Raw genomic sequence first — 24,785 nt, 5'->3', positions numbered from 1 at the left:
TCAAGTAGACTGCAACATGACACTGTGAAGAGTGACCTGTATGATGAGACATGAGTGTTACTGAATTGCTTGCTTTCTGGGGAGGCCATGGCTTATTTGGATTTATGATACTTTACCACATCCATCTATTTTATTTATTTCAGCTTTTGGATGTGCCAGCATGGATTTGTGGTCCAGAAACACCAAATATTTAAACAGTAGCAAGATCCTGCAGCAGTTTTCAGAGCCCACTATTCACTTATAAAGAAAATAAGTGCAGCTGTTCATGGGCAAAATCTTAAGGCATGACTCAGTCTTTTTAAGTGCTCGTAAGACTTCAGGCACTTTGTCAAGAGAGTCATGAAGATGATGTGAGCAGGAACCATCAGAGTTGTGGTTAATTTGGAAATACTGTTGCCAGTTTGTTATGATAAAACTCCAGTTCTGGAGTGGTAGATACTAAAGGCAAGTAGAAGTAATAATATCAAAGCATAGGCTTCTGTAATAAACCCTGTTTTATTATATGTTTGTCTATGTGGTGACCTTTAACTGTGGTTTACATGCTGGAACATGTTGAAATTGCTTCTGTCCCAGCTAACTTTTTAACAATAAAGTGGGCATAGAGGGCGATGTTAATCCCTTCCCCATAGCACCTCTGTGCTTGTTGCATGTGTTCTTTTTGAGAATCAGAAGGAAAAATAAGTAGTGACACTGGGAGATACTTTTAAAAATATATTGTTACCTTTTGTGTACTGTATTGGATGTTTGTGTTTTTTAGGCAACAGCAGAACAGATTCGCCTTGCTCAGATGATCTACGATAAGAACGATGCAGATTTTGAAGATAAAGTAAAACAAGTATGTTTCTTATGGTACAGAGGTTTTATAGCCTGCAGTAAGGTGCTCCAAAGGTGGCTTATATTTTGGAGCGTCTGTTTCTGACTTAGATGAAACCTTTTTCAGAAGGCTATAAGTTTAAATGTGAAAAGGTGCTTTTTATTGCACTGTAAAGTCTGTTTACAAGAAACTGTGGTTCTACACCTCTGGCTGTATAGTTATGTTGGCGTATTTTCCTTTGGTAGGCAAGCCTTTAAGCCCGAACTCACCTGTGCTGATGTCTCTTCCAGACTGTATCTCTGCAGTATGGGCCTGATGCCTAATGACTGTCAGAATAAAGAGTGCATTCAGCTTGTCCACATGTACTTGGATGTGGGAAAAATGTCACCTGTGTAAACTGGGTTTACAAGTATTTTGGGTGTTTTTCAGGAAAAGTAAAAATCTAATCATGGCTTGAAGGTGAAGTGTTTTTAAAAAAAAAAAGATAATTACCTCCCAGATCTGTGTCCATTAAAATATACAATTACACTGTTAAAATTAAATCTTATACTGTTTCCTCTATCATGTTGAGTTTTGGGTGAAATTCTCAAGTTTCCATTACCCAGTTATAGCTGAGCACATTAACTCAAGTGGTAGTGAGACTCTGGGTCTGTGTTCTGTTGTGGGTGCTGGTGATTTTGTCTTAGTGAACACATGATAGCTCATAAAGAACCTAGAAGTACACCAGGAAGGAGAGAAGAATTAGTGTGAATGCTTTAATGCACCAGAGGAGCAGGTTTTGTGATTTCTTTCCCTTTTTAAACCCCCCTGTGAAACATTATTAAGTGCTTTTCATCGTCGTTGTTATAAGTTTGCTCTGTTACTGTGCCAAAAGTGAAGTCTTGTACTTCCCGAAACCGAAGGACAGTCATCAGTAGTGCCTGTAGCTCTGCTGGTGGGAAGCATACAAGTTGAGTTTTGCATAGGAAATACCCAGTATTTTATATTTTGCATATATGTATTTCTAGATTATGTAAATTCTTTTTATTTGGGTAAAATTGCTGGATGTTCCATGAAAAGACTGATTATTTACATCCCACACTCCTCAGGATGTGCACTGCAGGTCCATGGAGCGTAATTCGGTACTACGTCTCCTTAAGCAGCCTTATGCTACTTACGCCTTTTGTGTGTCTTTATGGTGAAATGAATTGAGAGAGCTGATCTGGCTGAAAAATAAGCTTTTTCTTATCTAACTTCCTGATTTTTTTCCTGATGGATCTGTTCTCTGCTATGGCTTACCTTATATTTGTTCTCATGCAGTGGGGTGGGGTAAAGAGGAGGATGCTTGATGAGGAAGGAGAGGGGATAGTTCTGGTGCTGTCCTGGTCTTTTATATCTTTACTCTCATATACTACTGTATCTGGAGTGATGGCATTTGCTGTAAGCAGAATATAAAAAAAAATGGATGTGCATGATTACCATTTAAATTGTGTTTCATCCTGTCTCTTGTCTGTATCACAAGCAGATCTGTAAAAGGCAGATAACTTTATTTAGAATTTTAGTTTGCTCTGATACAGTAGCTAAGTTTTTTCTTAGACTCCGTGGTGGTACTAGCTAATGCTTATTTTCTTATGATGATAATTCAGATATTTTAACCTGTCTGACTTTTAATACCAGCTTATGGAAGTGACGGGGAAAAACCAGGATGAGTGCATAGTGGCGCTACATGACTGTAATGGGGATGTGAACAGAGCAATCAACATACTGCTGGAAGGAAGTTCAGACACGGTAAGTTTTTACTTTCATATTATATCACTTTGTTTGCTGTATCTTTTAATTCTAAGAATGATAAAATCAAAGAATTGTTTGGGAACCATATAATTCCAACCCTGCCACAGGCAGGGACACCTTCCACTGGACCAGGTTGCTCCAAGCCCTGTCCAACCTAGCCTTGAAAACTGGCAGGGATGGAGCAGCCACAGCTTCCCTGGGCAACCTGCACCAGTGCCTCATCACCCTCACAGGAGAGAATTTCTTCCTAATATCTAATCTATATCTCTCTTCTGCCAGTTTAAAGCCATTCCCCCTTGTCTTGTCACTACATGCCCTTGTCAAAAGTCCCTCTCCAGGTTTCTTGTAACCCCCTTTAGGCACTGGGAACTGCTCCAAGGTCTTCCTGGAGCCCTCTTTTCTCCAAGCTGAGCAAGACCAACTCTCTCAGCCTGCTTTCATAGCAGAGCTGCTCCAGGCCTCTGATCATCTTCATGGCACACACTGCTGGGTCATGCTGAGCTTCTCATCAACCAACACCTCTATCTCCTTCTCTTCAGGGCTGCTCTCAGTTCATTCTTTGTCCAGCCTGTAGCTGTGCTTCAGATTGCACCAAACCTGGTGCAGGACCTAGCACTTGACCTTGTTGAACTTTATGGGGTTTGCACAGGCCCACCTCTACAGCCCGTCCAGGTCCCCCTGGATGGCAGCCCTTCCCTCCAGCATGTTGACTGCGCCACACAGCTTGGTGTTGTCAGCTGACTTGATGAGAGTGCATCAATCACGCTGTCCATGTCACCAACGAAGTTGAACAGGATTGGTCCCAACGCTGATCCTTGAGGGACACCACTCAACAGTGGTCTCCAGCTGGACACTGAGCCATTGACCGCAACTCTCTGAGTGCAGCCATCCAGCCAGTTCCTTATCCAGCAAGTGGTTTAACCGTCAAATCCACACCTCTCCAGTTTAGAGACAAGGACGTTATGTGGGACAGTGTCAAATGCCTTGCACGAGCCCAAGTAGAAGTTGCTCTTCCCTTATCCACCAATTCCATGGCCCCATCATAGAAGGCCACCAAATTTGTCAGGCATGATTTTCCCTTGTGAAGCCATACTGGCTGTCACTGACCAGCCCATTATTGTCTTTGTGCCTTAACATAGATTCCAGGAGGATCTGCTCCATTATATTGCTGGGTGCTGAGGTGAGACTGACTGGCCTGTAGTTCCTGGGTCTTCCTTGTTTCCCTTTTTACAAACAGGGATTATAATTCCCTAATTCCAGTGAGGAGAAACTTCACCAGACTGCCACAACTTCCAAGGTACGATGGATAATGGCGTAGCAACTTCATCCACCAGTTTCCCCAGGCCCTACATCTTATCAGGTCCCATGGACTTTAGCACCTTCAGGTTTGGGGTGGTTGGAGTTCCCCATGAAGACCAGGGCTTGTGAATGTGAGGCTGATGCTATCTGTCTATAAAGGCTTTATCCTCATGGTCTTCCTGTTCAGGTTGCCTGAACAGACCCCCACTATAATGTCCCCTTGTCCCTGCTCTTCCTTTAATCTTGACCCATAAGCTCTGTCAGTTGGCTCACCATCCATCCCTGGTCAGAACTCCATGCACTCCAGTGGGTTGTTGACGTAGAAGGTGACACCCCTTCCTTATCTAGCCAGCCTGTTCTTCTTGAAGAGCCTGTATCCTTCCATTCCAACACTCCATTCATAGCAGGTGTCCCACCACATCTCTGTGATGCCAGTAAGATCACAGCTATGCAGGTGTGCACATGTCTCTAACTCCTCTTGTTTATTGCCTATGCTACATATGTTTGCAGGGAGGCATTTAGGTTGGGCCCCCAAAGCTGACTTGCTGGCTGGATTAGCAGGAATTCCTTTGTGCTGCTTTTCAGGTGCTCTCCTGCTGACCTGCGATCTCTCTTGAGGCTCTGGGCATCTGTTGCTGGCACTTGCATCTGACTGACAGGAGTGGGATGCATTGGGGTTCCCCTCCCCTTAGTACTTTAGGTTAAAGCCTTCTCCACCAGCTTGGCAGACCTGTGACCAAAGATGATCCTCCCTTTCTCTGACAGGTCTCCATCAGTCCCCAGCAGACCAGGTTTCTCAAAGCAAGTTGCATGGTCTCCCTGGCTGTGTTATCAGTCCCACAGCCATCTGTTGATTCATCAGATTTGACTGGCACTTTCAAACCCATTCCCTTTGACGGAGAGAATTGATGGAAAAACTACCTGGGCTCAAGAGTCCTTTATGCTGTCCCCAGCGCTCTGTAATCCTTCTTGTTAGTCTTCATACTGCTCCTGGCTGTATATATTGTGCCCACATGAACAGCAGTGGGTAATAGTGTTATGAGACTTGGTAGCCTCTCAGTGACAAGCGATTGGGAAAGTCGTTTCAGAAGCTTTTGATTTCTATGTCTCAATTGAAATTCTTTTGAAGGAAATGGAGACAGGGCAGTTTCTCTTCTCTAAGCATACCCCAGGGTAGGCTGAACCTTGAAAATGTTGTGGGTGTTCAACTGGTCTCTTGCACATTCCTCTGGCTTTCACTTACATGCAGCAATTCTAACTCAGCCATGTAACTCAGTGCTCTTATCAGACACAGGCCTGTTTTTGCTGCAGTATTTGTATTTACTCTGTAGCACCTCCACAACCCTGAAGCCTGAGACTAAGTGCTTGCCACAAAGGGCAGTCTTTATAAGCCTAAAGGCGAGGCAGGTATTTTAAGTCACGTAACTTCTGTAGGTGAGCATTGTCAGTATTGAAGTTGGAGGAGGTTTCCACATCTGAAGGTTGCATTGACAGCATTACTGATGGCAGAATAGGATACAGCAAGTAGTTGGTTCTTTCACTGTGGTGCTCATTTGCATGACTTCATCGAAAAACAAAGAGAAGACTAAACAATGTGTATATAACAACAAATAATGTCGCTTCAGATGTTGAACAGAGCAGTTTTTTATGCCAAGAGATATCAGGAAAATATGTCTTGCTGTGGTTGAAGTTTTTGCTGGAGGGACTTCTTACACTTATCTGAGGCAGTAAACTAGATTCCATTTCATCTAAATTGGGAAAACCTGGACTTCCTTTCTTTAATGCTGAACATTTGGTTATTTCCTGTGATTTGTGAGGATATGTATCCTGGCTTATTGTTAATGAGGAAACTCACCCCACACATACTCTAGGACACATACCATTCTGACTGAGGGGACTTTCTTTTCTATCCCTTTTTCATTTTTCAGAGTTGAGGTCATCTAAAGCGCCTAAGTCTGTAATACTGAGTGAAGTGGTGAGCTGGGAGTAGTAGAGCATCTCTCCTTGATTAAGTCTGTCTTGGTAATATACTGGTTTTGTGCTCTCTTGTACTTCTTGTATGTGTCATTTTGTAGTTTAAAATAGTTTCCTGGTTGATAGAGAATGTTAAATGCTTTCTTACTTTAGCCGGTTGTGATAAATGATCATGACATGAAAGAAACTTTCCAAATTCTTTTGCCATTAGAAGCAGCATGTGCATATGTTCTGCTTGTCAAAATGCCAAGTCCCTCTGAACCCACTGCTGTCTGTAGACAAAGTGCAACTTGGAAACAAATACACAGAACTTAAAGGGCTTAAGGAGGAAGGTGTATTAGTTGAAAAGGAGGAAGGAGTTTTAATTCAAGGGCATGAAGAAATTTGTTCTTCATGGAGATTTATGGGCCTCCAGTTCAAAGGGTTTGTTTTAAGGCTATTATATTTCAGAACAATGCAACTGTGGATTTGATGTGAAGTTGAAAGTAGAGGTACTACTAGTTCTAAATGAAGATTCACTAATTTTTTCCTTGTTTCACTCTGCTTTGATGACCTAGAAGTTTTTTGGGAGGAGGGGGTTTGTTTGCTTGAGTTTTTTTGGTGTTTCTTTTGGTAGTATTTTTTGTGTTGTTTGGTTTTTGTTTTTGTTTTTTAAAAAACCCTCAGTTGAAAGAAGTTGTGCCTGTCTAATTTGAGGAATTAGAAGAGCAAGGAGGGATAGATAGAATGTCTATAATTTCGTGGCTTTATGCTGTGTGACTTAGTCTTTAGGAAGACTTTTCACTTGCAGTTGTGAGAATCTGGCTATGAAAAAGAGAGAGGCTTGTGGATGAGAGTAGAGCAGGACATGTTTCTTTGCCCAGGATTTCTATTCATCTAACTTCCTACAAGTGTAAGATCCATTTTATGCTCAACAATGTTTTCCTTCCTAAAACTTTGAAGATAGAACAAAGGGAACCTTTCAGATTATTCTTCTTTCCGTTTAAGATGAGTCCTGCAAGGCAGCTTCTGTTACATGTTTTCAGAGGTCAGGCTCAGAACTGTCAGTTGCCTCAGGCATCCTCAACTGAAATTGTAATCAGTTAGCTTACAAAAACAGGCAGCTTCAGTAGTCTGTGATGGATTCCCATGCCCAGAGGTAGTACCATCCTCTATCTTAAAGCATGTGTCTGATTTCTCAAGTCTTTCCTCAAACTATATTGTTGGAAAACATGGGTCTGATGCTTTTCATAGTCATCCTTTTGCTAATTCTTCCTGTGTCATGTAAGAACTTACCAGGGAGAGGCTGCTGCTTCTTAAGTTTTTCAGGATCATCCAGTTTGGGGTATTTTTTTAAATTGTCAGAGATCTCTGGGCACCATGCCCATCGTTGAGCTACTAGTGCATTCTGAGCTATATAGATGCTTCTTAAGTTGTCAGTGCAGTTACTTGTCTTCCTGTAAAGTGTTTCTAAAGCTCTAGTATTGATTTACTGTTACACAGTTTTGTTACAGCAGTTACGCAGGTGAAGCCATGTGATAGTGACTGGAGGAAAGTTTTTCTGTACACAAATAACATGGTGTTGCTCAAACTCGTAATTTTATACTTTAATCCATGCTCTCTGCAGTTCTCCTAAGTTGGTGCTGTCGTCTTCTGTAGCGGAGATGAAATTGAAAAGGACTTCAGCCTTCATTCTCACCTGGACCGTATCAAAAAATAAGAGAGAGTGACCATTCTGTTAGAACTTACCCTTTCAAAGGATAGAACCATAGAATAGTTAGGGTTGGAAAGGACCTTAAGATCACCTAATTCCAACCCCCCTGCCATGGGCAAGAACACCTCACACTAAACCATGTCACCCAAGGCTCTGTCCAACCTGGCCTTGACCACCGCCGGGGATGGAGCATTCACAACTTCCCTGGGCAACCCATTCCAGTGCCTCAGCACCCTTACAGTAAAGAACTTCCTCCTTATATCCAATCTAAACTTCCCCTGTTTAAGTTTTAACCCTTCACCCCTTGTCCTGTCACTACAGTCCCTAATGAAGAGTTCCTTCCCAGCATCCCTATAGGCCCCCTTCAGATACTGGAAGGCTGCTATGAGGTCTCCATGCAGCCTTCTCTTCTCCAGGCTGAACAGCTCCAACTTCCTCAGCCTGTCTTCATACAGGAGGTGCTCCATTCCCCTGATCATCCTCGTGGGCCTCCTCTGGACTTGTTCCAACAGTTCCATGTCCTTTTTATGTTGAGGACACCAGAACTGCACACAATACTCCAAGTGAGGTCTCACGAGAGCAGAGCAGAGGGGCAGGATCACCTCCTTCGACCTGCTGGTCACGCTCCTTTTGATGCAGCCCAGGATACGGTTGATTTCTGGGCTGCGAGCGCACACTGAAGCCGGCTCATGTTCATTGTCTCATCCACCAACACCCCCATATCCTTCTCCGCAGGGCTGCTCTGAATCTCTTCTCTGCCCAGCCTGTAGCTGTGCCTGGGATTGCTCTGACCCAGGTGTAGGACCTTGCACTTGGTATGGGTAAATGAATGCATGGTTAAATGGATACAGTGAAACACTGAGTTTATACTTATAAACTGATTTGTTACATGCTTTCCCCATAGCATTACTTTTCTTCATTCTGGGCACCTTGGACTAGCTGGTCATTGCCTAGCTTGTGAGGACTTCTGAGTTGCTGTTGTCTGAATTGAGAGGAGGTAGGATGGGACCTAAAAGTACTGATAGCCAGCCTTTTTTGTATGTTGGAGGTGCCTGTCAGAATTAATATTTTTAGTGATTCAAAGTTGATGTCTGCTTACTTTCATATGCAAATTTCCTGCTTAAATACTTTAGTAAGATTATAAGCTCACAGAGTGGGGATAGACATATAAACCTGTCTGCCATCTTAAAAGTTTAGAAATAATACTTTTCTTAGCTTTGCAGCTGTTGCTCAACGGACAAGCTGTGCAACTGCATCATATATGGGATGCAGTGCTACTCTTAGCAAGTGTTCTAGTCATTTTATTTTCAACTCCTACAGATTCTCTTACGGAGTCTAAATGATCCCTGAATTTATTTTAAAGACAGTGTTTAATGTTAGAGGTGAAGCCTGGTTTCTGGAACTTGGTCCCTTGTCTCCTTTAGACATAACTTTTCCTGTGTGTGATAAGCTGTAGCTGCTATGGCTGGATGACTTATCTTTGTCCCAGTTTTCCCAAGTTGTTGCTCTGCCATTCTGTTTCCTGGTACTTGAATTCTTGTATGTCTGGATAATGTTTTTTCTTCTCCCACCCTTAGGCCACATACTTGTCAGTCTCTTGTTCAGCGATGCTTATGAGCATTTTTTCATTTCCTTGAGAGAAGATAAATCTGTGCATGCTCCCTTGCTAGGTTTATGGAGGTAGTTGAGAGGGAAACTGTTGCTTGCTTTGCAGGTTTTGTAGGCTGTGGGTGTATCTAGGCTTCCTTGAACAACTTTCTTGAACTAGTAAAAGTCCATTATAGCCAGAAATATTTGAGATCCCCTCATTCTGTAAGACAGGCCAACTTGTTACTTTCTGTTCCCAAAAGCACAGCCCATTTTTTTTTCCAGTTCTATCAATGAAGTTTGAAAATTATTACATACATGATCTTATGGAAATTCCTGTTGTTTTGTTTTTTTTTGTTTTGTTTTTGTTTTTGTTTTTTTTGTTGTTGTTTTGGGGTTTTTTTTTTGGTTGTTTGTTTTTGTTTTTTTTTTTCAATAACTTAAGGGGTATGAGGTGGAATTACAGATTGAGAGCGGTCTCTTCATTTTGACTTTTGTTTCTAATTCTGTTCTACCAAAATAGACTTCCTGGGAGACTGTAGGGGGAAAGAAGAAAAGCCTTGGAAAGGAAAGTTCAGAAAACAAAGAGAACAGAGAAAAGCGAGGGGACAGAGAAGTGAGTCGTGGACGGGGAAGCTCAAACAGACGGGGAAGAGGAGGCAGCCGTGGCCGAGAGTGTACGTACAGGTGTTCATTCCTAAAGATTCGAACACTTTTCTGGTGGCTGAAACTGGCTGAGTTAGTAACGAATGCTTAATGGAATAAAGTCTGTCCAAGCTACAGCTCAGTACTGAGGGGATCATAACTTGTGCAACAGGTATGCTTGGTATATGTCTCTTTGTTTGGAGATGGTCTGTGCTGGTGCAGAGATGCTTCATTTAATTGAGATTTCTGTCCTTTTTACAGTAATTGATCTTCTACAAATTCCTATTCTTTAAGATTTAAAATAGAGTCTTTGTAAGACTCCTTAAAAGCAAGTATGCTCCTGCACAGCTGATACACTTGTTTCTTTTAATGAAAAAAATTATCTGGCTTTGATTCCATCTCCTTTTATGAGTGGGAGAACCTGAAGATGTTCTCATCTTAGAATCATAGAATAGTTAGGGTTGGAAAGGACCTTAAGATCATCTAGTTCCAACCCCCCTGCCATGGGCAGGGAAACCTCCCATTAAACCGTGTCACCCAAGGCTTTGTCCAACCTGGCCTTGAACACTGCCAGGGATGGAGCATTCACAACTTCCCTGGGCAACCCATTCCAGTGCCTCAGCACCCTTACAGTAAAGAACTTCCTCCTTATATCCAATCTAAACTTCCCCTGTTTAAGTTTTAACCCTTCACCCCTTGTCCTGTCACTACAGTCCCTAATGAAGAGTCCCTCCCCAGCATCCCTATAGGTCCCCTTCAGATACTGGAAGGCTGCTCTGAGGTCTCCACGCAGCCTTCTCTTCTCCAGGCTGAACAGCCCCAACTTCCTCAGCCTGTCTTCATACGGGAGGTGCTCCAGTCCCCTGATCATCCTTGTGGGCCTCCTCTGGACTTGTTCCAACAGTTCCATGTCCTTTTTATGTTGAGGACACCAGAACTGCACACAATGCTCCAGGTGAGGTCTCACGAGAGCAGAGCAGAGGGGCAGGATCACCTCCTTCGACCTGCTGGTCACGCTCCTTTTGATGCAGCCCAGGATACGGTTGATTTCTGATCTGTGAGCGCACACTGAAGCAGGCTCGTGTTCATTTTCTCATCGACCAACACCCCCAAGTCCTTCTCCGCAGGGCTGCTCTGAATCTCTTCTCTAAGAGACACAGATAATATCTTCTCATAAGGGGAATTAAAAGACTGGGATCATTATTAATATCCAGTGTATATTACTCATATAAGCCGACCAAAAGGTGAGTTTCTACAGCAGGGAAAATTCTTTGTGAGTTGAGACATTTAAAATTTGGTACAGTCTATACAGTTGCAATAATACATCACAGAAAAGCAAACCGATGTTTCCAAGTTAGGTAGAATCACATTAGACTACCATTGGATGCAGGCTTTTTTTTCCCCTTACTTTTTATCAGCAGCATCAAAGTCATACACACTGCCTTTATAGGCTGTACAAAACACTGATAGATGAGCAAAAGAACTGGAATGAAAACAGTATGTTTAGCATTTTGCTTAAAAGCAGGAAAAATGTTTACAATATTATCCAACTCTTCTAATTCATTACTGGAATGTTTTCAGATATTGTGCCAGTGAAGATGTTTTGCATCTTTGTAGGAAGGAGTAATGTCAGGTTGGCAAAAAATATTAGTAAGAGTTGGGCTGTACTTACAACAAATTGAAACTGGATCCATCAAAATAAGAGTGACAGGCAAAATTTGAATTAAAAGTTTTTGAGATGGTTATCAAACCTTCCCAGCTTTATATCCAAGCATTAGTGATTTTGTTTTATTTCCTGTCATTTGGAGAAGTTGTGCAGCACAAAATCTCAGCAGTGTTTTAAATGGCCAGTCATTTTTTTATGTAATTTTTTTTTTTTCTTCAAGGAGACAGCCATCTCTCAGAGTGTTTCCTTGGGAGTTTTTTTCACAAAATATTTAAGTTGCAGTGCTCTTCTAATGCTTCACCTTCACTCATACCTCTGATTTAAATATAGAGGAGAGTTTCTTTAAGTTTCCCTGGTTGTACAGAGGTGTGAGAAGAGCTGTTTTCCTGGTTATCCTTTATTCTTTCACTGTTGTCACCAGTGTATTATCAAGAAAGAACAGTCTGAAGCAGCTTTATTTTCTACCTCCTGAAAGAGGTGAGACATAATTAAATAATGTAGTCTCCAGTAGTCTTCAAAACACTGTCCCCCTTCCATCCCCTGATGTGTGTCTTCTGAGGGACGTTTTCCTCTTATTAGATACTTTGCTTTCTAATTGTCCAGTGCAAAGTAAATATAACTTGCTAGGCCCCGAAAGAAGAGGGCTGACTGAGATCTGTTGAACAGCCCACTTTAAAGTCTTGCCTTTCCTTTTGCGGTACAGATGGCTATATTGTCTCATGGATAAGTCTCTAAAGTTTCTTTTAAGCTGTCCTCTCTCCACAGTAAGAGCTGAAGAAAATGGAGTGGACAACAGTCAAGGAGACAGGCCTTCAGACCGTGGGAAGCGTGGCCGTGGGAGAGGTAAGATTGGTGGTACTGGTGTGGGACTGGCACTGACTGGAACTCTCTGATTTATTTCTCTAAATACTTCTTTTTAAGCATTTGTTAGTTATCCTTTACTTCCATAAGCACTTCACCCACCTTTAATTTAGATGCATCCTCCTCTGTTACTCCTTGTCATGTCTTGGTCTCAGACCAACTTAAAACAATTGACCCAAATAACCTTTAGGGTAGTTTCCTGTGTAGCAGGCTGGTGTACTTTGGTTATGGAGAGCTGTTTTCCCAGACTGACTCACAACAGCCTCCTCTGAGTGGGAGTGCGCTGGGTTCCTCAGGATGTTCTCTGGCAGCAGGAGAGTGCAAGATTCCATCTGTAGGGCACTTTGGAAGGGACTTGATGTGTATTTGTGCTGTTTCTTTGAGGTGGATATGGTTGTCAGGCTTGCCTTCTGCTTTTGGTAGCCAGTCAGAGAAAGCACAAGCCACCTTAGAGACTTTTTTGTAAGAAGGAGTTTGGCATGGAAGAGGTGGTATGGAGAAGCGTGGAAAGAGAATACTGTGGAATATTGGGTACAACTCTGATCCTATCCTGCAAAAGGTACAGGAAAGGTGTTGATAATGGATTTGATGTGCAATCAAGGGGCGTGTAGTTGGTTTGGTTTTTTAAAGGTTTGAGTGGAAAGAGGATTGTTTCTTCTTAGAGCAGTAAGAATGAGTTGAATAATTATGTACAGTGCAGATTGTGTGGGGAAGTGGGTATTAACTGAGTTAAGTTGATAAAGTGCTGTCATGGTTTAAACCCAGTCAGGCAACTTGTTCACTCACTCCTCCCCTTCTTTCCCTTCCCCTACTCCCGGAGGGACGGAGAGGAGAATCGAAAAGAATGGAACTCTCACGGGTTGAGATAAGAACAGTTTAGTAACTAGGGTATAACACAGATCACTACTGCTGCCACCAATAATAATAATGATAAAGGAAATAACAAGGGAAGAGAATACAACACCTCACCACCAGCTGACCAGTAACTCTGTAACGGTGGTTAGTGTGCATAGCATTACTGTATATCTCTACCAAATATTTCAGACATTCATGTGAGCAAAGTGTCTTAATGAAGTGTCTGTGATAAACCTGTTTGAACAACTTCAGGATCGTTACATTACAAGTGTGTGTATTCCATGGCAGGAAGTACCTAATTTAATTTTATAACACAAGCTCTTGAAAACTGCAGGGAGTTGTGTAAAACTTTATAATTCCCTTTTCAGTATTTCAGGTATGCATGACCTGCTTTATTTGCCTATTATTAGGAATAATAAAAGTTTCCTGCTGTTTAATTCAGCAGTCTTTCTTTTCTGTTACTCAGAATAGACAAATATGAGATAAATAGCTGAAAGTAAACAGATTGCTGGTAATCACCACGGAACCTTTTTTTTAGAAATGCTTCATGCAGAATATGTGTGTAGTAATCTAGGCATTAGATATGAAATTAGGGGTCAGCTAATTATCTGAGCAGTGCATTGTTTCTGTTGTAAGCTACCTTCTCAAGTTGGAGCAATGTTACTGGTTGTTTTCTAGGGGAAGGTACTGGGCCATTGTATTACTGCTTCATTGTAGAGCATCCTAATTCTAAGAAATTATATGCATTGCAAATACCAGAAATGGGATGAACACTGAGATGATAATGTGCTGCTTACTGAGGGGGAAAATCCCCAGTACTGAGCATTTCAGCCTTGGTGCTGTAGGCACTAATTTGGTTTTTGAGAAGATCATCTGTTAACAGCTGTGTGGCATTCCTTGCAACTTTATAGGATAGTAGGTATACAGTGTACAAACACCACTTGTTGCTGGTATGCAGAAGGTCAGGGATTTGAAATAGATACACATTACTGACTGATTAACAGAAAGCAAAAATGCATCACAGGATATGTTTCAGGACACATCCCAGCTGGAATTGCTCTGCCTTTAATTTTTGCTTGCCGCTGAGGGTGTAAACTTTGGCTTGGAAAACAGTCAAGGGATTTCTTTTTTTTTTATTTTTTTTAAAGATGGCCATCTCATTTGTCTTTCTCTTCATAACTGAATTTCTTGATTGAAGTTAATTTACATGTAAAAATACTATAATGGTGATAAACATAATCACTTTGATGAAATTACTGTTCGTGTGTCAGTATTGCAAGGATTTGTAACCATCTGGAATGGAATCTCTTGAAGGAATTAGAGGAAGATGGTTATGTCTTTAAGACAGTCAGCTCTAGAAATGTTTCCTCATGTGTTTTAATCAGCTGCAGTGTTTTATGCAAATTGACAAACTTTATAGGCACTTTGGGGGGGGGGTGTTGGATCAGGGGAGGGCGATTGTGCTGCTTTTTTTTTTTTTACTGTTCTCATATCTTCAATTTTAAGTGTAGGTCTGGTCCTCCCACTGTCCTCCACCCAATATTGGAAAGGATGCGATAGAGCTAGAAAAGGCTTTCGGAGCTACTGGGGTATTGGGAAGGCTCTTGTGGGGTGTGAGGAACAAACAGAGAGGGCCTTATCCACCTGCAAAAGAGAGGGGCTGAGTAGATGTATGGTAGAGATCTGTAAAATTTGTGTGGAGAAGATTCTGTGGGGAAATCAAATGATCACTCCAACCAAGTATGCAAATGAGAGAATATTAAATGAAATCAGTAGATCACAGGTTCACAACAGACCAAGGTGGTTCTTCTGACACTAAGAACTAACGTTCTTCCTTAGTTAACCTAAGGAACTCCTTTCAAGAAGATTATGTGGGTACTGAAAACTTGCCCACAGAGAGACTTGGCAATTTTATCCTAAAAAAAAAACACAGAGCAGGAAAAGGAAAAACCAGTGAGCATTTTTGATGTCATAAGTTATCTTTGGCTGAGGAAGTCTGAGCTACAAATAGGTGTAGACCAGGAGAGTGTCCAGAGAAACTGCACTGTGGTTACAGTTTGCATGTTCTTCCCTAGATATCTCCTTGACCATAGCTGATAATGGGATATCAGGTGGATGAACTTTTGGTCTTGATTCAGTATAGAAATTGTTACAAACTCAAGTGTAGCTATCTTTCTGATTTGCAAAGTGAAAATGGATTTGTTGCTTTTACTTCTGTTCCTCTATTCACCTCTTCATCATTCTTCCAAAAGCAACATGAATATGTCATAAATGTGAATGCTGACAGGGAAATTTTTTCTAGAGAAACAGAAATAAAAATCAATGGGAAAACCATTCTGTTTTAATTTTGGACTTAAACAGCATGATAAGCCTTTAAACTCATTTCCTGCTGGCTATATAAGAAAGCAAAACAGCTTAAGCTTTTGTGAATGTTTGTAAAACCCAACTTGTACTCTTGTTTTTTTTTGTTGTTTAACTTTCCTAGGTGAGTATGCTGTCCTTGAAAAAAAATGATATTCTATAATCAGAACTGCATGTTTAAACATTCTCTTGTTTCAAAAGCTTAGCCCAGTTGGCACAGGATATATTTTGGGTTTCCTTTGCCAGAACTAGTGAAGAGGATGTTTTTTTTTCAAGACCTCAATGTAGAGCGGACCTTCTGGAGATTAGTCGGAAGATTGTTTAGTTTTGCTGTAGTTGATTCTGCATTGGTTAGGAAACTATAATTGTTACTTTTTTAATTTTATTTTACTTACTTTTCTTTTAGATAAACCAGAATTTAGCTTTAATGTAAGTTATTTATTTTCTTTTAAACGTAACTTTAGAATTGAAAGTTATCAGCTTCAAAAAATGGTTATTAGAGTACATGCAGAATGTAAAGCTGATCCAATGCTTCTAGCTTTATTCTGACTAATAAGACAAAAGTGATTTGAATTTACTAAATATGTCTTTTTTGTTTCTGTAGTATGGAATACCTAGAATACAAATTTTCTGTACTTACTCACTTTATCTCTTCATAAGCCTTAAGCCCCTGGTTGATGTCTGCTGAGGATGGCTGGCTTTGCATTTCCAAAGCAGAGACCAGGGCTGTTCAGTAACTGTATAGTCAGAGATAAGCACAAATCTGGGGTGTTGCCTGCCCTTCCAGTCTGCATTTCCTTTTCCTTTCAGCGGTTCTTAGGCCTCTTTTTTAACCTCAGAGTGCTTTCATTTAATTTAAACCTGTCAGTGTGAAAATCTGAGCTTTGAAATAAAGCAGCTGTGTTGCAGTGGAAGGATTTAGATTTGCAAGCTTGGAAAACTAGATTTTCTACAGAGTAAGCTGTTAAATTCATGGGCTGGGGCCATCTGAATTGTAGTACTGCACACTTTTCTCATAGTCCTGTGTAGTGTGTGTTTGTTTTGGGGTTGTGAATGAGACAAACTCTTCTTTCTATGTACCAGGGTGAAGACTTGATTGTACGGTTGAGTGTTTTGAAATTCCCAGTGTGTTTTAGTGGAAACAGATAATCTTGCCACCTGCCTGAGTGGCAAGGAAGCGTTGACTTCTCCAGAATTTGCCCCAGAAAAGAAAAATGTAGATTCAGTAAGTGATGGCTAAGTCAGCTGAAGGAGATATGATGAAGAGCAGGAAAAGACCCCCAACAGTACACAGCTGAACTGTTACAGTGTTAAAGGAAACAAAAACACGTTTTAAATAGTTTTAAATTATATTGGTTAGGGACAGTAGCAAGAGTGTGTATCATAATCAACTTTAAACGTAGTTCCCTAGTCCTGGTTTCCTGGTACAGAAATGAGTAAGCAATACTGCCTTGGTACTTTAGGCTGTTTGTAGATCCAAGCATAAAGAAACATGAAGAAATGTTTTGAGAGTTTATATGAGGCAGAGCAGTACTTTTGTTCTTCGCCAGATGTCTGTCATTTGCTTTTGGGCTCCACATGCTGACTGATTGTAAGAAAATCTATTCTGTTAGACACTAGAAGATTTAGTAAGCTACTGCAAGTCACTTGCTCTCTTTTTGTGGATAGATAAATGTGTTGATAGAAGAATTGCTCCTGTGAATTAGCACAGGAATTTATTTTTTTTTAAGACATTGACTGTTGTGATCTAAACCATTTATACACATTTTTTTAGAGTGGTGTTTAAAGTTCACCTTTTACATTACGAGCATAAACCGACATTACTAGATTAGGTATAGAGAGCTAATCTCTCTCTGCCTAATGTGCTCCTCACTTAAAAGTCAGTTCTGCTTAGCTGTTTCTGGAATTTGCAGCTCCCAGTCAGACTTGTAACTGAGCTTGTCAAAAACTGTTGTTCTGTCTTCTGTGCATCGCTAGTAAATGGTGTTTAATGCTGTATTGATAGCTGTAGGAAGTAAATCTATTACACAGATGGCCTCTATATTGTACCCTAGTAAACTTGTTTAGCTGGTTCTACTCTTATAAAAATTATTTACTGGGCAGGAAGATAGTCTGGAGTGCAGTGGCTTCATGCATCTGAGAGCTATGACCCTGTTGTGCCATGTATCAGCTTCCCAGATTAGGGATTTTAGGTGGGCAAAGGAGAAAAGAGTGTATAATAGGTAGGCTGAGCAAGGAGTTTCAGAGGCTGAGTTACAATCAGTTGGGTATAGCGTGGTCTGGGGCACTGTTGTTTATGTCACGGCAAAGAGCATAGCTCCATGCATAGGCTTGGTAAAGAGGGATGATGATTGTGGGGTTGCAGCTGTTAACATTTTCCTAACCTCTGTCTTCTTTCCAACTGGTTGTATAAAGAGAGCAAAAGGAAGAGATAGCAGGTCTGGCCGAGTTCTTGTCCCACCAAAATACTGTGTATTGGTGGATGGAACATTTGCTCTCAAGGTTTCCATGGTTCCTCTGTAGCTAGCAGTTGTCACCTTTGTATAGAATACAAGTAAACTCTTCTTTCAAAATGTAGATTAAGCTGTCCTGCTGCTTGGATGCTTCTTGGAAATGTAGGTAGTAGACATTTTAGAGGTCCAGAAATACCTTTGAACGCTTGAACAGTGAACAAGGGCAAGAATGGGTGGTGAGGAGAGGGAAAGTCATGAAAATAGGAACTTCCTAAACTGATTTTACCATGTGCTGGAGCTACTAGTCTTATTCAGGTTATGTGGTCCCTGAAAATAAGGGGTAATTCCAAATTCAAACAGCCTTTCATGGGCAATTCTGATGTTTGGACAACCAGTGTATTGGTGGGTTAGGATTATAATTTTTGTGCTCTGGTAAACTTGTAGTTGTTCAGTGACTTATTATTACCACATACCTTTATTGTAAAAACAAACCACTTTGTTCTCAGTCTGCAGCTCTTCTTCCTGTTCTTGTGGTATAAAATCTCATTTACAGTCTTCCCCCTAAAAAAAATCCCAGCCAGAAAAGCCTCAGATATTGAGGTCTTAAAAAAGGAAAAGAAAAATTATGCAGAAATATCTGTGAAATAGTTTTTAACAGTTTATTTAGATATGTGCTTTATAAATGGGATTCATGCCTTGCTGGCCCTACACAACAGGAGGAAATAAAGCCATTCACTGTATCAAGGAAGTTAGAAACTGAGGCTGGCAACCAAAATTGGAGGCAACAAATGCTTGTTTTTGTTAAAATAGAAATTAATGTTCTTGTGAGTGATAACAAGGAAGTTGTTTGAGTAATTTGGTTAATTTTTGAGACAGTAACTATGATTAAAGGGAAATCAGAAGGTATGTGTGATACACAAGATGTTGAAAGTGCAGAGGGTGGGCTGAGTTAGACAAGGAAACGGAGTGTTTAACTTTCTCCTTTCAGACAAGGGGTGACAGGGAGTTTCTTGAGAGATCAGGGTACACAGGGAGGCTGGGATTCTAGAGCGTCTTAGGCAAGAGTGATAAAATAGAGACAAAATCTTGAGCAATGTGGTGATATACAGATAGCAGTCTCATGTGGAATGAGTCTCTAGATGAGTCTTTTCCTTGGCATTTGGATCTAGTTCGCTAGGCACAGGAAAGGTAGCAAAGGATTTGCAAGTCCTGTTAAAATGCATAGTTTTAAATGAACTGTTGCTTCCTTCCTATAGGGAAATCTGAGAAGTAAATGGTATTTAACTGTGGTAGATTTCTTCTTCAACCATAGTATTTGGACATGAAGTAAAAAGGACATGGAACTGTTGGAACAAGTCCAGAGAAGGGCCACGAGGATGATCAGGGGACTGGAGCACCGCCTGTATGAAGACAGGCTGAGAAAGTTGGGCCTGGAGAAGAGAAGGCTGCGTGGAGACCTCAGAGCAGCCTTCCAGTATCTGAAGGGGGCCTATAGGGATGCTGGGGAGGAACTCTTCATTAGAGACTGTAGTGACAGGACAAGGGGTAACGGGTTAAAACTTAAACAGGGGAAGTTTAGGTTGGATATAAGCAGGAAATTCTTTCCTGTTAGGGTGGTGAGGCACTGGAATGGGTTGCCCAGGGAGGTTGTGAATGCTCCATCCCTGGCAGTGTTCAAGGCCAGGTTGGACGAGGCCTTGGGTGATATGATTTAGCGTAAGGTGTCCCTGCGCACGGCAGGGGGGTTGGAACTGGGTGATCTTAAGGTCCTTTCCAACCCTAACAATTCTATGATTCCATGATTCTATTTTTTAATGTGCTAGACCAGTGATTGGTGGCTCCTCTGCTGTTGCTGTTAAATGATGTTTTCTCTCCTAGGGTTTGGACGTGGCAGAGGGAGAGGAGCGGGGAGGTTTTCAGCCCAAGGCATGGGGTAAGAAACATGCAGAGCACAGATTTTGGCAAGGATCAAACTCAGTAAAATATTAATTGACAGTATTGCCACTGTATGTATTAATGTTGCTGTATGTTTGATAAACAAGTATGGATGTAAAAATTCTCAAATGTGATTGATGATTAATGGATTATTTTTGTCTTATACTAGTATTTATGACTAGACACACCTACACAAACCTAATGTGTATTTATGCAGTGTTAATATCTCAGACTTGGAGGACCAGTTTGTACCTATCAGAAGCAGCCCCATAGTGCCTTGGAGGCTGCAAGTTCTCTGTGGTGCATATAGTCCTAGGTCAACTCAAAAAAATATTTGTTTCAGTGTAATGTAGAAGGTGGAAGTTGTATATAAAACCAGGAAGTCTAGCGATTATAAACTCTCCTATTTTGAGGTTTCATGCTTCTGTTGTTTGGACATATATGCGCCCTAAAACAGAATCAAAAGAAGTTACTTAGCCACTCTAAAGTTTGTTTTCAGTTTTGTTGGGATAATTTGCTTTATAGAAGTATAGCCTCCACTAGTTTCACTTAGTGTTTGCCTTGAATGTCATATGAAATGATTTCAGTGATGTAATTTCAGTAATTTCAGTGATGTCATGAGGAACAGAAGGCTAGTACTGTTTCTCTGATAATCCTTCTTCTTCGTATTGCAGATAATAAGATGGAAAGGGATTTTTCTTCAGTAATCCTTTTTCACCTTTTAGCTGCATCTGTGTGTTTTGGCATTGGTGTGAGGAGTGCATCCTGAAATAATCTTACTGATGTTCTGACTCCTGTCCTGCGCAGGTCTGGTGCTCTGAAAGGACATGATACTGGTTTCTCATCAGTCAGCCACCTGCTGAGAAACCATCAGCTGAGAGGGTCTTATCATTGTGCATATGAACTAAAGCTTTATAAGACTGGGAGGAGTAGGTATGCTGTTAACTGCTTTTTCAGGAATTGTTTTTTTGGTTCAGTTTCTCTACAGTAATATTTTTTTCCCCAGTCTCCTCACTTTTTTTCTCCTCTTCTTTTCTCTTTTCTCCCCCTTTTATCTGTCTGCTCATAGAGGAAAAAATTCTTTTGAAACCCAAACTACCAAGATAAATTATGTGGAAGTCAAGATGTTAAATCTGATACAACGTCAGCTAAAAATGATGACACTTGTGTTCATGAATGACCCATGTGTTCTCTTCCATTTCTTAACTTTTGAAACTCTAGGACATTTAATCCTGCAGACTATACGGAGTCTTCTGTCACTGATGGCTTTGGGACAAAATCAGAGATTTGGCAGACTGGTCACAATGATGCAGATGATGGAACTGGTAAGATGCTTCAAGAAGCGGAAGGATTGGAATGAAGAGCTTTAGCAAATTGCAATTAAAATAACCATTATGTTAGTTCCCTTAACTTCTGAAAATGTCAATACATCTCACGTCATACAGATATTAGTTCACTTTTATAGCTTAACTGCTACTAATGTGCAGAACATATGCTGTAGCCTGAGTGACTCTGTGGTTGGAATGAAGGGAAGGTAATTTCCAGTTCTTTTTGTTGTTTTAGTACTAATGATCCCTTGAGAGACAAAGGGATTTGAATTTTTGAAGAATTATTGAAAGAACCTGGTATGTGAAGAACTGTTGAGATATTTTAAGTAGTTCTTAAGAACTCACCTAAAGTAGTTAAGGAATATAAGTCCTACTAAAAGTGAGATTATGCAGTAGGGTGTGAATATCTAAGTAGAAGAAAAAAAAGAAAAGAAAAATTATTTACAAATATGAATCCACTCAGTGGCACTGGGATGGCTTTGGCAGCCCCAACTGTGCAACGCAGCAATGTAAAGATGTAAGACTCTGTGATGGAGGAGAGTTCCAAGATCTGACACCTTTGAAAAGAAGAATGATTAACTAAAGCACAAGTAGGCACTTGAATTGAAGCCAAAAGAGCAGTCTGCCTGTCTGAAGATAGAGGTATTCATGTGTTTCTGTGTGAAATATGTGCTCCCAGCTAAAGAGGCAGATGTAGTTTGGAAAGGAGCACTTAGCTCTCATCTCGTGGTGATTCAGAAATGAAGAATGTGAACTGCTTGTCTGTGGTTGGGAAAACAGGATACCTTGCTGCTTCCCATACTCAGTGACAGGAGATGAAGGCAAAGGAAATCCAGTGTCAGGATGGAGAAGTTCATGTACGTTATTGTCCATACTTGGGAACCACTGAGTGATAAGATATCTCTCTCTATATATAGATATATAGATATATAGATATATAGATATATAGATATATAGATATATAGATATATATATAATTTTTTTTTAACCCCAGCGAAGGAGAGCTCTTCTTATCACTTAATTACTGAAGCCTACGCAGATGATGTTTTATTAATCCCTGTGTCAAGTGTGGAAGGAAAAGACTGATACTGGAGGCCAGGGTGTGCTCCATCGAGCTCTGCTGTGAGCTGCTTGTTATACAGCTTTCTAAACTTGATACAAGCCATTTTCCACCTACCCAGCAAAGGCAGGCTCAGAGTTTAGGAGAGGTTATTAGGAAGCTGTCTTGGCACTCCAAATGCTTTCTGTTCCAGTGTGGGAGAGTGGCACTGAGTATATTCATGGTTATCAAAAGGGAGTTCTTGGCAAATATGGCATCTTTCCAAGGAATTACTTTTGAAATTACTTGGGCTATAGTGCAAACAGAAATGCACCTTTTTCATGCTAGTTTTTCAAATAAGTTTATCAGATAATGAGTTAAAAGAGCACCTAATGGCTTGAAAATTCCCCTAGAATACTGATACTGTTATTTGCTATATGGAAGTGGAGGGCAGGGTATGTTGTCACAAGTATTGCAGGAGCAGTAAGGTTACCTAATTAAAAAAGGAAGACATACAGGAAAGGCATGAGGAGACTGGACCAGAGGTATAAAATTCACTGTCTGATTATTACTAAATGCAGCTGTGAGGCTGTGGCTTATGAATAACTTTAACTTGTGCTCCATTTCCCAAGTGAATTCAAATGCTTGTGACCCTCGCGGCTAATTCTGGGTAGCCTTTATGTGCCTTCCCTATGGCAACCTCTGTTCCTTCTTGTAGCCATCTCCTGAGTCTTCGATAATGGAAGAATTCTGCCCAGGCATAAGAGTAGCTTGGTGTGGTTAAACAGATTCCTGTAAGTGTGTGAATGTGTCTATGTGAGGAGTTTGCTGCTAGTTGACATGTTGAACTTCTTTTTGGATAACAAGTGTGATTTTGCTGTTACACTGTGCACATCTCACTGAGAACTGCACTTCAGTAATGCAGTTTAAGGCCTGTATGGAAATCTGGGAGTGTGGTATGGAGAAGAAGGTTTCAGAAGGCATTTGGGAATTTTCTCTGGCCCTGTCAGATTAATGGTTCATAGGGTATGAATGAGTGAGTGGCAGTGTGTGGAGTTCATACAAAATCATTTGGTTGGTGGAAATCTAAAGTAAACTAGTTAAGTGTGAATGCTCTTTTTGGGTGCAAAGGGCCTTTTTGCTGCTAATTTTAATTTTCTTTCGGTGCAAATGGAAAAGGCACAATAGCTGGCAAAGCAAAAATGTCTGACTCTATATATGACTATAGGAAGAGTGTTTTATTTTACAGTATTTCTTCTCTAGACAAGCCATAGGAATGTCTGAAGTGAGTCCCCAAGCCAAAAAGAAATCTCTTTGAAGAGAGTAAGCTTTAAATTTGAATCACTTAGTCTTGTCCAAGAGGGAAGCACTTTCAACCTTGTAATGGAAAGTATCTCGAGGAGGCACATTAGAGGAGACTGCAACTGGGATAGTAGTTTTAAAGCAAAAGCGAGTGCTGGGAAGGAAGCTGAAAGCAGGGGTAGGATGGTGGAGTAGGATACAATGTGTGGGGCTGGAAGCAGGTTTTACAAAGTTGAGCTGGTGATTTTGCTTGTTAATCACAAGTACTAGTTTTCAAAATTACCTTCCTCCCCATTTAGAGTACTTTTATTGCAAAGCAACAGTCATGGTGATAAGTAACTTTGCTATGTAGAGTTACTAAAGATGTGAATGAGGGTTATGTACATTTATGGAAATCCATCAAGCCTCTGGTGACCTAATGAAGTATGTCAGGTAAGTGTATACAGAGAAGAAAGGTAGCATGGAAATCCCTCTCTATTCCTCATTACCCAGTCCCATTTCTTCTTTCATCTCGAAAGAAACCAAAATTAGCTCATAGTAGCTGCTTGAAAACTTACTTTTATCTGCAGTGAGATAAATTGACATAACTGGGCAACTACCTGGAGAAACAAAACTGATTTGCTTATCAAAATGTTTTCTGAAGACAACATGCAAATATAAACTGCTTGTGGAGTTCTAAGTTTTCACTACGTATTCCCTCTTTAAGCCGGTGCTGGGAAGTTACCAACATCAATGTTTTCAATTAAAATGAAATACACTATTTGTTTCCAAAATATAGTTGCCCCAGTATGTGCTCTGAAAGTGCTCTAGAACCTCTTGTCCTGAGTTATTGCAGGTACAAGAGGAATTATAGTAGCCTGAATGAAAGGTGTTACTAGGTGCCCCATCATGCAGTCTTATAGAAAAGCTAGTTGGTTCTATGGAGGTAAAAGTTAGCATTGTTGTTTGAAATAAAAAGAGATTAAAGAGTGAATTTTTAGTGGTTCATAACATTTAAGTGTAATTGTATTCTAAATAATTGAGAATCAGTTTTTCTGAATCCTGGTTTTATAGAACTAATGTACAACTGAAAGACATGGTGCAGGCGGGAGGAAACAGAATGACCAGTCCTCCTCCAAAAGGGATTAAACTTGAACAGCATGATCAATACTTTCTTACAGGCACAATGGGTATTCAGTTTCTTACCTTTTTTGTAATGTACAA

The 24,785-nt window shown here is 40.7% G+C and overlaps 2 protein-coding genes across 14 annotated transcripts in view; one reads left to right on the top strand and one right to left on the bottom strand.

Annotated features, from left to right (window-relative positions):
* The window catches only part of UBAP2 (ubiquitin associated protein 2), a 121,705-nt gene that overhangs the window by 26,869 nt on the left and 70,051 nt on the right, over window positions 1-24,785 (top strand). For 8 of the 13 annotated variants that reach the window (XM_061477199.1, XM_061477201.1, XM_061477200.1 and 5 more), the window contains 7 exons: window positions 758-835; window positions 2,471-2,581; window positions 9,661-9,814; window positions 12,214-12,291; window positions 19,857-19,911; window positions 20,721-20,846; window positions 21,135-21,238. In XM_061477199.1, the coding sequence (XP_061333183.1) occupies window positions 758-835; window positions 2,471-2,581; window positions 9,661-9,814; window positions 12,214-12,291; window positions 19,857-19,911; window positions 20,721-20,846; window positions 21,135-21,238 (706 nt within the window). The remainder of the gene's footprint in view (window positions 1-757; window positions 836-2,470; window positions 2,582-9,660; window positions 9,815-12,213; window positions 12,292-19,856; window positions 19,912-20,720; window positions 20,847-21,134; window positions 21,239-24,785) is intronic. The other 5 variants (XM_061477208.1, XM_061477207.1, XM_061477206.1 and 2 more) reach the window with 2 other exon arrangements.
* NUDT2 (nudix hydrolase 2) overlaps window positions 1-24,785 on the bottom strand; it is a 213,492-nt gene that overhangs the window by 156,931 nt on the left and 31,776 nt on the right. The gene's annotated exons all lie outside the window — the stretch shown is intronic.

Source organism: Pezoporus flaviventris, unplaced genomic scaffold, assembly GCF_033815535.1.
Source record: "Pezoporus flaviventris isolate CSIRO_AGI_PZ_B2104156 unplaced genomic scaffold, CSIRO_AGI_Pfla_v1 ptg000100l, whole genome shotgun sequence".
Lineage (NCBI taxonomy): Eukaryota > Metazoa > Chordata > Aves > Psittaciformes > Psittacidae > Pezoporus > Pezoporus flaviventris.
This window is presented reverse-complemented; position numbering and strand designations above follow the sequence as displayed.